Source organism: Eleutherodactylus coqui, chromosome 7, assembly GCF_035609145.1.
Source record: "Eleutherodactylus coqui strain aEleCoq1 chromosome 7, aEleCoq1.hap1, whole genome shotgun sequence".
Taxonomy (NCBI): Eukaryota; Metazoa; Chordata; class Amphibia; order Anura; family Eleutherodactylidae; genus Eleutherodactylus; species Eleutherodactylus coqui.
The window spans coordinates 60,563,582-60,580,094 of record NC_089843.1 but is presented as its reverse complement, the minus strand read 5'-3'; the positions used below and the strand labels follow the sequence as shown (position 1 = coordinate 60,580,094).

The 16,513-nt window shown below is 42.5% G+C and overlaps 1 protein-coding gene across 1 annotated transcript in view; it reads left to right on the top strand.

Annotated features, from left to right (window-relative positions):
* ATP10D (ATPase phospholipid transporting 10D (putative)) overlaps positions 1-13,773 on the top strand; it is an 84,931-nt gene extending 71,158 nt beyond the window's left edge. Inside the window, exons 19-23 of the mRNA XM_066573120.1 lie at positions 122-322; positions 2,991-3,071; positions 4,025-4,129; positions 7,199-7,386; positions 8,255-13,773. Of these exons, the coding sequence (XP_066429217.1) occupies positions 122-322; positions 2,991-3,071; positions 4,025-4,129; positions 7,199-7,386; positions 8,255-8,495 (816 nt within the window). The 3' untranslated portion in view covers positions 8,496-13,773. The remainder of the gene's footprint in view (positions 1-121; positions 323-2,990; positions 3,072-4,024; positions 4,130-7,198; positions 7,387-8,254) is intronic.
* Positions 13,774-16,513: the final 2,740 nt, after the last annotated feature.

Here is a 16,513-nt window from a genome sequence, read left to right as displayed (position 1 = left end):
TTTGGGTACATAGTTGACATTTTTCTCCTCTAGTGTTGCAGCCATTTCTCTTGGTGACGGCAGGAAAATGCAGCCATATTGGTTGTGATACATTATAATGATTAATGTTACCTCCCCACAGATGTTCGTGAGCCTTCTGTTCTGGTACCAGTTCTTCTGCGGCTTCGCCGGAACGTCAATGGTGGATGTTTGGATGTTAATTCTCTTCAATCTGATTTTTACATCTGTGCCACCAGTAATCTACGGCGTCCTTGATAAAGATGTGTCTGCAGACACCCTCCTAGCATTGCCAGAGCTCTACAAATCTGGGCAGACATCAGAGGTAAGAAGATCTCTGGATAGGCAAATGTCTTTATTGCTTGCTACATCCTTAGGGTGTATATGCGGCTATGCTTGCCACTAAAGGGCGTAGCTGCGCATGAACAGGCTTTTATTTTTTTTCTTTTCAGACTCCATGCTAGTGTGCATGATGGCAGTGATGGCGAACCTTTTAGACACAGTGCCTAAACTGCAACCTAAAACCCACTTATTTATCGCAAAGTGCCAACACGTAAGGGGGCGGGGCTTATCACAACGTATGATTCTCTCGCCGTCATTCTAAAAAGGACAGGGCTGTTTCAAAATAGACAGGGAGCAGATTTTGACCGTTTTTTGGATGCGGAAATGCTGCAGAATTTGCAACGGAAATTTCTGCTGAGGGCATTCTACAGCATTTCCGCCACATGCAAAAATACCCCGGCAGTAATGGTGACATCCCCCAGAGCGGCCCCCGGCGGTAATGGTGACATCCCCCAGAGCGGCCCCCAGCGGTAATGCTATTGCTACTGTGGCCAACATAGGGGACTTTATTACTAATAGTATCCCCTATATCAGCCCCAGTAGTGATAGCGCCTCCCCTGAGACCTATAAATTTACCCTTTCCTTCTCTGCTCGGCACTGCTGCTGGCGCTGATCGCAGGTGCACACTGTGACATCAGTGTGCTGCTGGATGCCTCGTCCCCTGCTCTCGCGGAACCAAGTAGGTGAGATCGGGGAAGGTGGATCCCGGCTGCACACTGACGTCAGTGTGCCCTGGGATCAGTGCCGCTGAGTGAATACTGGCAGGGGAGCTACAGCCCCTGTCCGGTATTGACTACAGAAGTGAGCAGCTGACAGCGGTGCGTGCCGGCAGAGAGGGCCCTGCGTGCAGTCTCTGGCAAGCGGTGCAATAAGTTTGCCAACTATATATTTTCCCGGCCTTACAATTATGGGGCAACAATACCACTAATGAAAACGAACCAATTGAAATTAATGGTTTTGTTTCCTCCCGTTATGCAGCTGTGATTATCATGGCTGCTTAACGGGACTAAAACGCCCGCATGTGAAGAAGCCCTTTAAAGAATGAAGTTTAAAGCACAGGCCAGTTTTATGTATTTGGTATAATTTTTATCTTGTTGAAAGTTATTTCTTCGTAGGACTTCAAATAAATTATCCACTGTATAATAAAGACCTGAAGAAACCAGAAAATACCTCCAACTCATTAAAGTTATATCCTTTAATGTACTTTCTGTGTTAATTCCTTCAAGGGGTTCTTCTAACTGTTTTCAGACAGCTCCGTACATTGCATGGTGGCCTAAGTTAGTACAGCAGGCTGAATCCTATGGGACTACAGTACCAATCAGGCCACAACACAATGTATGGAGCTGACTGAAAACAGCCTAAAATAGGAGAAACCCTTTAACGTTCTAACCCCTTCCTGTCAATGCCAATAATGGGGTTTTTTTTTTGTTTTTTTTTACTCCCACCTTCCAAGGACCACCTTTTTTTGGTTTTATTTTTCCATCAACCTAGCGATGTGTTTTAATGGCACCATTTAGTACAATAGAAGATATTGAATTAAATGTGCATGGGGAATTAATAAACACAATTGTGCCATTGTGTTTTTGGTTTTGTTACGGAGTAAACATGACATGTTAACCTTATTCTGTGGGTCAGTGCACATAAGACAATGCTATATTTCTATGCTTTCCATTTTATTTTATTACCTTTTTACCAAATTAAAGTTTGTAGGGTGCGGTCACACGTTGCGAACTTTGGTGCAGATCAGCACTAAAATCCACAATATACTTTGTGCTGCAGATTTTGGCTCAGAAATTCATGCAGATTTAGATCCCGCTACATGTCTGGTTTTGACAGCTCCGTACATTGGTTTTTTTCTTTTCTCATAACCAAGGGGGAAAGGGTTCATTTTTACCTTTAAATTTTTCCTTTTTTTTTTTTTTTTTCTTAAAACAATTTACAAAAATATTTTTGAAAAACGAATGCCTAATCTTTTTTTTTTTTTTGTCTCTGGAGGGCCCCCAACCGCCATAATAACCCATAAGCACCCATAGACACATGGGGGTGTGGACTTTTATAAATTAACAGAGGATGAACTTTCTTTCTAATGGCTTAGATGCCAAGGTCATTATTGACCGCAGTATCTGAGGTGTTAAATGATCAGGGTTGGCATTCTCTCTCATCCCAGCCCCTGCAGGTAGGTGTTGGCTGTATAACACAAGTAGTTCCCGCAGCATATACAACAGGCTCATATTCCCATTGATTAGAGTGGGCGACTGTCATTTGAGAAAACAGACCAGAATGGGGCAAGCTGTGAGGTTTTTTTCTTTTTTGCACAGAACATCGGTCCACGTAAAATCATGTCTGAGTAGCCCTATTGACTGTACTGAATCTGTGCGCAGTCAGTTGCAGACACCGACTGCACGTGGATGAGAAGTACATCTGTGCTTCTACAGACTTCAGGAACGGCCCTCGCTATTAACAGACATCAATCCTCCTCCGTCATAGGTTCAAATGTAATCTGTAGGGAGTGATCATTGTGTTGTAGTCTTAAGAGCAGGCAGTGGTCTCCTCAATCACTGCTAGCATAAAATCTCCAGCATCCACATGCTTCAATTACTGAAAATAAGATCCAGCCTTAATATATTAATGTTCTGTCTTCAACTCTACAGGCATACAAGAAGTCAACGTTTTGGGTGACCATACTCGATGCTTTCTATCAAAGTCTGGCATGCTTCTTCATCCCTTATTTTGTAAGTAGCACAGTTCGGCCTCATTCACTTTTTGGGATTCATTAATTACCATACGTTTTTTTTTCTTTTCTCCATAAAATCTTCACTGCAATGTTAATGAAACGAGATGAAAGGGGTTGTCCTATTCTTATAAGAGGGAAAAAAACCTTTTTAACTGACCATGACTGAGGAACACAAAAGAAGCAATGCTCTTGCTTCTTCTCCCCTCAGTAATCAGTCCAACGGATACTGCTCCTCTCCCAGTCTGTGCTTGCAGTAGAAGTCAGGTGACCGTTGTAGCCAATCCAAGGCCACCGCCGCGTCACCATCCATTCTCCTGGCATTGGTGCTCACATCCTGGGCACCGTGATGCCACGAGTGTGGGATGGTGATGCAGCAGTCACCTGACTTCCAATGTAAACACAGACCGGTAAAGCCATTGGAGGTGTTGCTCCACTTACCGCGGGAAGAGGAGAGATGAGTTTTCTTGCTTTTTTTTATTTTAGGTCATGGACTGCTTTTAATTTTTTAATTTTTATTTTTTTAAATAGGACAACCACTTTTCTAAATTTGTGTTTTAGGCTGCATTTCAAAAGAGGATAATGGCTGTCAGTCTCAATATGACTTACAGCATGAACCTCGCTACTGATATGTTCATAATAGGGATTATTTTCTGTCGATTACCTGAGATGCAGTAATGAGTGTTGGGCATTGTAGGCGACCTCCCCCCCCCCCCCCCCCCCCTCGTTCATGGGTATATTTGGGTAAATAATAAGGTTTGTGATAGAATTCTATTAAAAGATGGGTGATAGCCCGTGCTTCCAGAGCAATTTACTGGATACATCTCCATGTTACGGTGTTCTACCGCAGCATCATATGGCAGCACATGAGGGGACTATGGCCCTCTGGTATCTACAGTGTGTTCCACCATACGGGCCATGTATGATGCTCACTTCTATCTGTCTGTTCCATAGACTTACTTCGGCTCAGGAATGGACATCTATTCTTTTGGAAATTTCATAATAACGGCAACATTGTTTGTGATTTTGCTACATCTGCTGATTGAAAGTAAGAGCATGGTAAGTCCGACAAGAGCTGGGCTCCGCAAGACTAGTCAGCGGCTATGGGTTTGAGCTGCTTTCATCTCATAGTTTTTAGCTTCTTTTCCTCTTAGAATGTAAGTTTAGTTAAGACCCTACCAAGCATATGATTATAGGGGGGAGGGGAAAAATTCAGTCTCCTGTGGGATTTCTACTTGTAACTGAACATAATTAAAGAGGTTTTTTCAGATCTCTGAAACCCCCTTTAAAAGGGTTGTACCAAGATACAAAGTTATTCCCTATCCGTAGTATAGGGGGTTAATTGCTGATTGGTGGGAGTCTCACTGCGGAGACCCCCGCTGATCTCGGATCAGTGTTTCAGTTTCCGCCGTCATCCTCATTGCAGGTTACTGCACCCCCCATAGCACGTAGAAGACTTAATGGAGTGATGGTTGTATACACGCACTAGTGCTCTATTCACTTTCAATTGGACAACAGAGATACCCAAGCGGCACCTTCTCAGGTAGTTCAGTCAGCCACATGGAACTGAATAGAGCGCTGACCGCACATATATGGCCTGTGCTCCCTTCATACTGATGTCCCTATGAGGGAAGATCGGCAAATTATCCCCTATCCATAGGAGCCATGGGTTTACAGCACATCGGCTCTGTATGGTCCAGTGATCAGCTGATCGGCAGGGGCTCCAGGCAGTGGACTCCTGCCAATTAACTATTAATGACCTATTTTGATATGTCATCAATAGTTCAGTTCTGGAAAACCCATTTAAACTTTTTTTTTTTTTTCCCCCCCCCCTTGGTTATGCTGTTTAACAGTGTTTTGTAATAGCCACAATGGATAATATATGGTCATTGTTGACCTAATTCACTGTAAAGGAATATTTTAATTGCCCATAGAACCACACAATGTCCTAATAACCTCATATGCCTCCAGCAGAGCTTGTAGAACGGCCAGGTAAGGGTTTTGGTGTCACATTGGGGCATTCAGACATTTGCTGGAGATTTTTGTGGCAGCTTAAAAGTCCGCACCAAATTGGCACCATTTGGCGCAGATTATTTTTTCAGCTGTGGGAAAATCTGCAGCAAATTAAATACAGTACGCGTCAGCGCACCTTAATGCTTAGATTAAACGGAACGATTATTTTTCAGAAAATAGTTAACACGAGCGAATCTGAATGATTGTTTAGTTTAAATGCAGGCAACGACTGAACAACAAACAAAGACTCCTGAGGTTCGCTTTCGTCATTCAGTTTTAGCCGGCATAAAAACCAGCGCGACTCATTCACTTGTTGGGCAGCTTAAACCCTGACTGTTCACATAGCAGTGTGAACGATGAGTGAGCGAGAACTGCGCCATTCTTAAAGAAAATTGCGCAGTCTAAACAGATGACCCAAGCACGAACAAACGGGGGACGACGTCGCCAGTTCATTCGCTAGGGCAAATGAGAATCGTCCTGTGTTAAAAGGGTATTATACTGGCTGTGACATATCCTGAGGAGGGTGGTGGAGACCCCGGGGCAATGGCACCTCTCTAGCTGTCTCCAATCCAGCACTGAAATGGACAGACACTGGAGTAGACCAGATACTATTCACAGATGTGCACATTACAGCAGTCTGGTGGTACTGCTACCCCATATACACAATACAGGCTGCCACAAACTACCGCTACATCTTGCATTCTGCTAATGGATTTGACAGGAAACCCTGGTGAATTTGAATTCCTTTTTGGAATATTCCCACTTTTGTAAGGAGAATTCTAATAATCTCTTAGTGACGAAGGTTTTTAGTTTTTTTTCCATTTTTGTTTTTCCCTCCTCCCTTTAAAAAAAATAAAAAAATAAAAATCGTAACTCCTTTATTTCTTCACCAATCTAGCTGTATGAGGGTTTGTTTTTTGCGAGACCAGTTGTATTTTTCATTCAATGTACCATATAACGAAATGAAAAATTTACAATTTTTTTTTAAGTGTAGAGAAATGGAAAAAAAACAACTTTCCGCCATCTACGGCGCACAAACTGCAACAAATTAAACACAAGGGCGATGATGAAAAGCGTAGCGCTTCTCTGCTCGCGGGATTGAAATGGCAGCATGCTGTCATTTGCCACGATTCTCCGCGGTGAGCTTATCTATTAGATAGGCTCATCGCGGAGACCTGTCAGTGCTCCCCCCTCCCCCCCCCCCTGCGGCAGAATATCGCTAGCGATATTCCATCATGGCCGTGGACAGGGCGACTTAGTGTACAGTGGATACATTTCATGTGCATAGATTGTTTTGTTTATAATAAATCTATAATATGCTTCATACTTCTGGCTGATAACAGAAGAAGTAGTAATGTAACAACTGCTAGTGTTCTCTAAGGTCCCATTTATACGCAACGATTATTGCTCTGAACTTGTTCAATCAATTGCATATGAGCGATAATGGTTGCATGTAAACGCTCTCAACGTTTACTCTTCGGCTGAGCGATGATTTTAAGGTGAGCTTAAAATCCATCGTTCAGCCGGAGAGTAGATAGCAGGGACCTCAAGCTGTGTTCTGCACAGGAGCGCCGGTTACATTGTATTCATACTGACAGCCCATGCAAGAACAAAGGAGCTGATTGCAGAACTTGCACCACCTGCTTATGTCCTCGTACTTCAAAAGTTCCCAACTTCTCAGTAGTTGTCTTATCACATGCATGATTACAATGAAAGGTGACACCTATATATTAGATAACATGGGATCCACCATTCACAATAGATTATGGTTACACCTCACCACCTCCCCCTCCCTGCACATGTCACAAAAGCATGATCACAACACTCTCCCATAGACGTCAGTGATTCATCTGCACACTAAATGTTTCTCTGGTCCATAAAGCTGCTGTAAAGCGGATCTCTAAACACTGTTTGCAGTGCAGACAATGGAATAAAAAATCTACAGTCCGAAAACAGATTAGATTGGAATGTGATTAATTATCTGGCTTTAATTAATAAAAATAATCTGGGTGATCGATTCCCTTCAGGTCTCGGGGCTCCTTTTAAGCTTGTTAGTTACCTTTTCAAATGAGACAATCCCACATGTAGTAAACTTTTCTGTGTTGTGTATTTCAGACCTGGATTCACTGGACGGTTCTGGTTCTCAGCATCGCTGCCTACTTCATCTTTACCTTGGCTGTGGATGCCATATGTCTGAACTGTATGCCACCTGCAAACCCATACTGGATGATGCAGACGCACATGGCGGACCCAATGTTTTATCTTGTGTGTGTGATGTCAGTAGTTGTTGCACTTCTACCAAGGTATGTGACTAGTCTGATGAATGCATCTATACCTGCCTACAGGGGTTTTCCGGAATGTAACTATTGATGATGTATCCTCAGGATAGGTCATGAATAGTTTTTCGGTGGGGGTCTATCGCTTATGACTCCTGCTGATTGAAGCGACGATGGCACTGAGGTAAGCGCAGCACCCACTTCAGTCTATCCCATGCACAGCGCAGTACATTATACAACGGCTGCGCCTTGTAAAGCAGCTCAATCCCATTCACTTGAACGGGACTGAGCTGCTCTCAGGCCATGTGACCGATGAGCGTGACATCACAGGTTTATGAAAGGGGCGTGCCAGTGCCTCTTCAGACAGCTGATCGGCAGACCCCCACTGACGGATAAACTATTATATATTTTTTTTAATCTTGGCCGCATGGTTTGTACTGGAAATGCTGCAGATTTTCTGCATGGGAAACCTGCAGCGTTTACACTAATTGTGAACATACCATTACATGTCTGCACTGTGTAATCCCACCTGCCGCAGTCGCGTAACTTCATGTTCATACTGAAATGCTCCCCAGTACTCGAACCTTCACTACTGTGTAGCATAAATTGGCATATGTGTCCCTCAGGATCCCATTATATAAAATGTTATTAACCAACGTATTCCACTCTCTGCAAGCGTCGGATCAGTTGGGCCTTATGGATAGACTTGGCTTTCCAAGCGCATTCTCTAAATTTAGAGAAAAATTATGTGAACGGAGCCTAAACCGCAAGCCTATAGATTAATTAGTCTTCTCATCTCTATCCCCTCATATTTATGTTTAATTCTGTATCTTTTGTAACGCAGAAGTGTAGAAAACTGTATTTTAATTCTTCTTCTCATTTCTATTCCATACAGATTTGCATTCCGAGTATTTCAAGGAACATTGTTTCCAACTCCGCAGCAGAGGGCTAAGCAGCTAGATGTAATGCCCCCCGGAGAGCGTTCAAGTGCCATTAAACGCTGGTTTTTACCAAATACTGACAATACACTATTCCATGCAGTTCCAGCAGATGGCAGCAAACCAACGAAAGAAGATGAGGAGGCGCCGTGCATGCAGTCTCCAAAGGATTCGGAGTACAGAAACTATAACGTATGATAGTGGCCAAAGGAAGAAGGCCGCTGGTCTGTGTACGGCACGGGTTCGGGCTTTACAGTGTTTAAAAGGGAACAAGAAGTGACCGGTGTGGCACAACTGATGCTCCCTTCTACCATAGACTGATGTCCGACATGATATTCATGTTAGGGATATTATATTCTGCACTGCGAGAGGCATGTGATTAGGAACCAACAACTAGGCGTATATAGTGAATGGTGGAATGAAGGATAAGCCAACCTCATCTCAAGGGTTTCATGGTGTTTTACATGACCTCTCCACTGCTCAGTGTTATGTTGCTCCATATTATGCAATCATATGAATTTTATCTCCCCTACCTGGAAGGTTACCTAAAATGGCGAAAGGAGGAGGGCGAGAGGAACACCTATTAGTCACATTTGCTTGGATCAGTTACTGGAGTGTAAGGGGGTCATTATCCATCTTACTGCTCTTTGCCAAACTCATCACTGTGAGCAGAAACCGCTTTTTACTTGACTGATGCAGTCATTAGGCGACATTACTGCCACAAGGGGGCGTTCTAGTGTTTGCCACTGGTACCCATTTTATCATTTTTAAAGGGTTTGTCTGGTTTAGAAAACCCATTATCAAACATTAGAGAATTCTGAATTACCAGTTGTTCCCCCAGTCAGTTCCTCTATCAGTTAGAGCAGTGTTCACCCAACTCCAGTTCTCAGGGACCCCTAACAGATGATGTTTTCAGGATTTCCTCAGTATTGCACAGGTGATGTAATTGTTGTCGGTGCCTCAGACATTGCCACAGGGGTTCTTACTATAGGATATCCTGAAAACATGACCTGTTGAGGGACCTGAGGACTGGAGTTAAGAAACAGTTAGAGAATTTTTCTGACAGTGGAGGTCCTGGCACGTCCATGTGTTTCACTTAAAGCCCATTGGATTTTTTTTAATGGTGCTGTGTAATGTCTTATTTCTCCTGAGGTGGCGCTGCAGGAAAATGAAAACCTTGCTGCTGTATTTCTCCACTGATCGCAGTTGATTGCTGTAGATTCCAGCAGCAGAACAAGCTGTGATCGGCTCATCATTCAGGGCGCGCTTAACAAAACGGGTTTGCAAAAAGAAGACAATCCCCTTAATATTAGCTTTAAAATGTCTGTATTTACTGTTGATGCACTTTAGAAGCTATGGACCCCTTTGGGGGGAGGAGGGAGGGTGTTCACTTAAGTGCATGTATTTAGGGCTGACAATTAGTGTTTGTTTTAAAATGTTGCACAGCTTGTTGTCTGCAGCTTCTACATATCACTGTATACAGGCACTGCAGTCTTAGTCTCCGTAGGAGATCCGTCAGTGTGCTGGACTGGCACAGTCCTTATTTCTTCACTTTTGCACGTTTTATCAGGTAATTTATGACCACAACCATGGGTGCTTTCATAAGGAATCATTATCGTTCCAAAAAATAATCCCTGGATTGTTCAAATGTTAACGATAATCGTTCATTGTAATCGCAGCCAATGAATTAGTTCTCTCATTCATCATCCATTTTATACAGGCATACAAATCATTGTTCACTCGTTTCCACATCGTTGCGTGTGAACAGATTGGTCAGTTCAAATTCACTACTACAGTCAATGTGAACCATTTACAAGTAAACTATTTATCTCCCTGTATAAACAGGCTGAGCGAGCGAACTGTCACCGTTGGCTCGTGAGAACGATACATCGCTCAGTGTAATGGCACCCTAAAGGTACCTTTTACAAGTTATGACTGTCGGGCCCATAAGTGCCCAACGGGCAACCCAGCGACCATCGCTCCTTGCTTTCACACAACAGCAATAGCCTGTTGAAGAATGAAGGCTAAGCAGAGATCTCTTCTGGCCACCTGCCTCCAATCACTGCAAACGGGCAGAGATTGAGCAAAAAGTCACTCATTAGTCGTTCTGTTTCAGCTGACTGAAATGACTGATGACTAATGAGTGACTTCTCACTCAGTGCCCTGTCGGGGGCCGTGTGTACACGGGCTGATAGTCGCCAAAGTAAGCTGTTATGGGTGACTATCAGTCTGTGTAAAGGTACTTTTAGCCGAGCACACTGATGGATCTCCTATTGAGTCTTGGACTGCAGTGTCTATATACAGTGATATGTAGAAGCTGCAGAAAACAAACGTTTAAAAATGTTTAAGCCTTATTGCAAGAATAATTATCAGCCCAAAGGGGTCCGCAGCCTTTAAGCTCTGATCACAATGCATTTTAGATTTCAGCAATATTTCTGTAGATTCACTTGCACTTTTTTTTTGGAACCGTATCAAAACCTGCATAGTAATGTACTTAAACTGTTTGAGAATTGTTTTATCACTGTGTATTTCCATATGATTCTCACATTAACCCTTTCAGTGTAGTTTGGGGTCTTGGTCCAGTTCGACTTTTTTTTTTATCCAAGTGACATCTTCTAGAATTGGGCTATTATGTGCAAGGGGTTGATTTTAGTATTACAATGATTGCTGCAATTTGTTTCTTATTTGGGTCAGTGTGTATATATATATATTTCTTCAAGTATTGAAGTGGAGTGACAAGAAGATGCTCCTCAGGTCTCTGGTATTGCTGGAATGTGCCTTACATACTTCTGCATTATGTACAATACTGGAATGTTTAGGCGCCTTATAGATAAATTGCTGCAAACACCTAGTTTTCTATCGCAGGACGATGCTGCAGTATAGCCGAAACCATGAAGCATATATTGGTCTTCCGGCTCCATAAAGTGTTCCACACTGCACTACCTACAATGTCTTTTAAGATACTTTTTTGCATGTATCAATTTCATGTTCCTATAGTGTCGCCAGCATTTACAGTACTACAGTTCTAGATGCATTTGTTTCATACTGTATGTATTATATATTTATACTGTCATGACCTGATGATGTTTCTTTGTCCTTCCCCCACGTCAGGCCATATCTCATACATTCTTATGCAGGAAGAAGCAGCAGCACTCCCAATTAATTACTGTTGCACTTATGAATGTGAGGTTCTTGGTGCGTGTTTTGATCAAATTGTGAGAGCCCATCTGCCCTGATAAGGGGACCTCTACAGATGAGACCCCAACTGTAAAAGACCTGCCTCTTCTGGGCTTATAGGCCTACAAAGTGAACTCGGGGCAAGTAGGATCCAGCCATACTTCTGATTAAAAACAGCCATGGGCAAATGAGGAAGATGAAGGAAGCCACCCCTATAGATGCACAATATAGAAAAAACAGCATTACACAGCAACGCCAAAGCAAAAAGCATTCCCATGAACCTCACCACTTTTTGTCGTGACTTTTGTCAGATATTGCAGTTCAGTTCTTCACTTGCATGGGGATGTACTGCAAAACTGGACACAGCTCATCGGTACCCCACCGATGAAAAGATTCCTGCACCGCTGTCACTGCAGAAAGCACTGACCATAGTGCTGCGTCCCGGGTTAGTATTGCAGGCAAAGCTCCTGTTGAATTCGGTACCAGCCTGTGCTGCTGCGCTATGTTCAGTCCTGGTTGATTCCTTTGCTGACCATGAACATAGCGGAAACGGGAATTGACTGATCAGCAGGAATTTGTGAGGCGGGTCCCCAACAACATACATGAAGTGAGCAGGCTGACAGCACAGCACACCATATTCAAGTGTTTGTCCCCAACAACCATCTATTGATGACTTGTCGATTATCAATGGACAAAAATAATCCCAGAATACCCCTTTGAACATGAACAAGTATTTGGAAATCGCAAGTCGTGTCAAAGGCTCAGTAGAATGCAGCAGATAAGTAACGCAGTGTACTATCCTAGTGATCGATCAGTTGGATCTTCAAGTGCCCTTCACACACTAAAAGTGTCAAAAGTTCAATAAAGTTTACTTAAAAAAAAATACACATTTTTCCCCACTAAATCCCTTTTTAAAAGAGATAAAATACCCCCTCCAATTTTTTTTAAAGCAACACATAATGGGTATTTCCACGTTTGTAACGACACAGGCAATGAAGAGTTTTTTAAAAATTATTTTTACAACATTTACCATGAGTAAAAGAAAAAAAAAGCTGCTAATGTTTTCTTTTGCTCACCTCCCAGAAAATGCAATTAAAAGCAATCCAAAGGTCACATGTACCTCAAAATGGTACCAATAAAAACTACAACTCTTCTCTCAAAAAACAAGCCCCCTCATCGCCCCACCACCGGAAAAATGAAAATGTTACGGGTCTTAGAATGCAACAATGCAGAATCAATTGCTTTTCTTTAAAGATGTGTTTTTATTGTGCTAAAGTAGTAAAAAAAAAAAAAACTAAACTTTATAAACTTGGTAACGCCGTAATCGTGCTGATCACATAAGAAAGGTGTTGTTATTTTTACCAAGTAGGCAAAAATAAGGCTCATCACTAAGGCGTTAAAGGGGACCTGCTTTGGATAGTCAGCAGAGCTGGATGCATAGATCTACAGCTGCGTCCCCGCTGATTACGCCGCACTCCTCTTTTTTTTTTTTTTTGCTCCCATACTTTCCTGAATGGGCTCTTCTTAGATCCAGTGTTGTCAGGTAAGCGGTACCCACCGCTCGCTGTCAATGGGTTACATCAGACTGTTAGTCTCGTGTCACTTATTGACAGTTAGTGGATGGGGACTGCCCACTTGACACATTGGCAGTGCAAAGAGCTGGATCTAAGAAAAGCCCGTATGGACAAAGCGAGGCGAGTATGAGAAATAAAAAACCGAGGTAGAGTCAGCAGTGCTGTGGCTGCAGATCAGTGCAGACTATTAACTATCATTTTTTGACCTTGAGATATCTACGCAAATAACCTCTATGTATCGACCTCCTGCAAATCTGTATAGAAAACACTTTTTGTAATCGTTTTTATATCTTTAGTCATTGGGGTGTTTTATACATGGAACATTGAGTTTTAGTAAGATTTATTGCAAATATGCAAGCGCCCAGACTAGTAGATTGTCTCTATGCATCTTTGGTGTTGATGACTGCTGACACCTCTACTGCCTCCAGATGGATGAATATTCTGCTGGAATGTGAGGATTCATTCTATCTGAACACGTGTGGAAGTGATCAGCGGGTATTATTTCAAGCCTGGCATTCTGGCAATGTTCAGGTTGACCCCACAAAACCCTTTACTCTTTAGGAGACTTTTCCAAGTGCGACTGGAAGGACGATGCACCTTAAGTATGTCTTAGTGTTTTATATGACAGATATTTTTTTATGCCTTCCATTTAGGCCACAGGTTTCTTCTTGTGCACGTTGTATTTATTGCTGGAAAATCAAAATAAAGAAAATAACTTGCTGTAATTCTGCGTTCTTCAGATGTAGATGCTGTATAACACTTTTCCTTCATCAGGTCTATAAAGCTTACATTAGGTTGCAAATGTTGGCTGCATGAACCAATCCCCCCCCCCCCTTCCCCCAGTAACTATGTAGTGTGGTAAGAATGAAGATTTACAGGTTTGTATGTGACCCATTCCCAATACGATTATATAATTGGGTGACGTGTTTGCGCTTAAAAGGGTTGTTTCATAAATCCAATCCCTGCCCATAAACCCTTTTAGACTGCGTGACCATCATACATGGGCATCCTATATTTAGGACCCCCTCCATGAGCCATTCTGGTGGCTGCTGCTCTGGTGTTTTTGAGCCATCCATTTATTGAGTGAACAAATATTCATAGAATGGTAGAGTTGGAAGGACCTCCAGGGTCTCATCCTAGACAAATGTCTGTCCAGCCTATGTTTGAACACTTCCATTACTACTCTTGTGCTAACCTGTTCCACTCATTGATCACCCTCACTGTAAGCCTGGTTACAGGATGGTCTGGCGAGTAGTTGTTAGTGGAGCTCTGGTCCCACACATCTGTTCACATCCCCTGCTTGGCTCCACCCCAAGTATCTTGCCTACCCTTAGACAAAGAGAGGTATAAATGGAACCTATTCTGTTGTAACTGCTTCTTTTTTTACCTTCTGCTCTTAAGGTTCCCCATACACATTAGTATTTGGTCATCTGAACAATCTAAAAATGGCAGGGCCAGACAAACATACTAATGTGTTTTACGGCTGCTTAAATTTCTCATATCCATGAGGGGAGATGCAATTATGTACCTAAGGCCCCTGGATTTATCCACGGACCTTACTCCGGTGTCTGCGCATTGCGCCCATCGGCAAAATGGCGGACGCAGGTGCAAAAGCCGAGGACTGTCTGTGAAATTTAAAATCTCCCTGCTCCTGGCTACCAAACGTAGCTGAGAGTCTAGAGATTTCACTGGGGACCGTGGTATGCGGTCCCTAGTCAAGTGATCACCGTTATCCAATGGATAACGTCAATCATGTAAAAGTGGGGAAAAAAAAGGAAAAGTTACAGCTCCCGTCTCCAATCAGATTTGTGAGGGGAGGTGAAATTACTTGCCTAAGGCCTCCGGCGATGTCCCCCAATGGGAACTTTATCTGTGGACCTTTCCCCAGCTTTGGCGCATGCACCCGTCGGCAAAAAGGCGGACGCAAGTGCAGGAGCTGCGGAGGGCCAGGGAAATTTAAAATCTCCTTGCTTCCGGTGCCTGGATCAGTGACTGGTGGCCTCGTTAAGTGGTTCATGGTCACGTGATAAAAAGGTAGCGATCTACTTAGGCCGGTCTCACATGACCGGATAGGAATTGCGAATTCTTCATGTGTTTGATCAACGGTAATATGCATATCACTCAAATGCATTGGATTACACAATTCCGCTGAGAATTACGTAATCCACTTGCAGAAAACCGCAGTATGTTCTATTTTATCGTGGATATCCGCGACATAGAGACCATCCCAACCAAGCCTCAATAATTACCCGTTTTTAGACATATCACACTGCTTACATTATTACTTTTTTTCTAAGATTCAGGGAATGACAAAAAGGTTAAGGGTGCTATTTTTTTAGGGAGTCAATTTTTTTCTCTGCACAATTGTTCCTCCATTGCAGGCCTAGCCATCTATCCTATAAGTAGATTGGGGCTACAAAGGGGGTTTTGCTGAACACAGGACAAGCAGGGGTATCCATTTTGGGGTAAAAGTCTTCATTCATCTGTCTGCTGTATGAAAAAAACAGTTTTTAAAATGAGACAATTGCCAAAAAATGAAAATCGTTATGGTTTTCCTTTTTCCTTTGTTTAGATTTATTCAAAAACTGTGGGGGTAAAATATGTGGTCTAGTTTTCAACATAGGGTCATTTGTGGGCATTCTCTCATTTTGGCCGCTCAAGGGCTCTACAAGTGGGCAATGAGGCCTGAAACGCCTTCAAGCAAAATGTGTGTTCTGAAAGCCACCGGCTGTTCCTTTCAGTTTGAGCCCGGTTGTACATACAGACATAAGATTAGGGCCACAATGGGTATGCTTCTAAACACGGGACAACAAGGGTATCCATTTTGCGGTGCAAATCTTCATTTTCACGTGCACTATAGAAATAATAAGTTTTATTTCTTTTTTTTTTCTCTAAATTGCATTAATTTCTCATGTCCCCAACCTCCACCCCCAGTGAATACATGAAGGAGTGCATTTTTTACAACTGGGTCATTTGTGGGGGTATCTATCATTCTGATACCCATGAGCCTTTGCAAGCTTGGCTTGGTGTAGGAAAACAATGTTAATAATTAATGTTAAATGGTTAAAAAAAACAAAAGTTTTTCCAATGTGCTTCCAGAATAAAGTAAACAGATGGAAATGTATATCTTAGCAAAACATTTTACAGTATGTTTGCATGTATTTGACATATTGCAGTTGACAATATGAGAAATGGCTTCAAAATTTTCGCAATTTTAGCGCTTTTTATAAATATACACATTCTATTGGTCTATTTTTACCACCTAAATGAAGTACAATATATGGCGAAAAAACTGTCAGAATTACTTGGCTATGCAAAAGCTTTACGCAGTAATTCTATGTTAGTGATACATGGCAGATTTCCAAAATTTGGCTTGGTCATTAAGGCGCAAACAGGCATGGTCACTAAAGGGTTAAATGGGCTGTATAGGATTAGTAAAATATAGACGCCTTCTACCAAACGGGC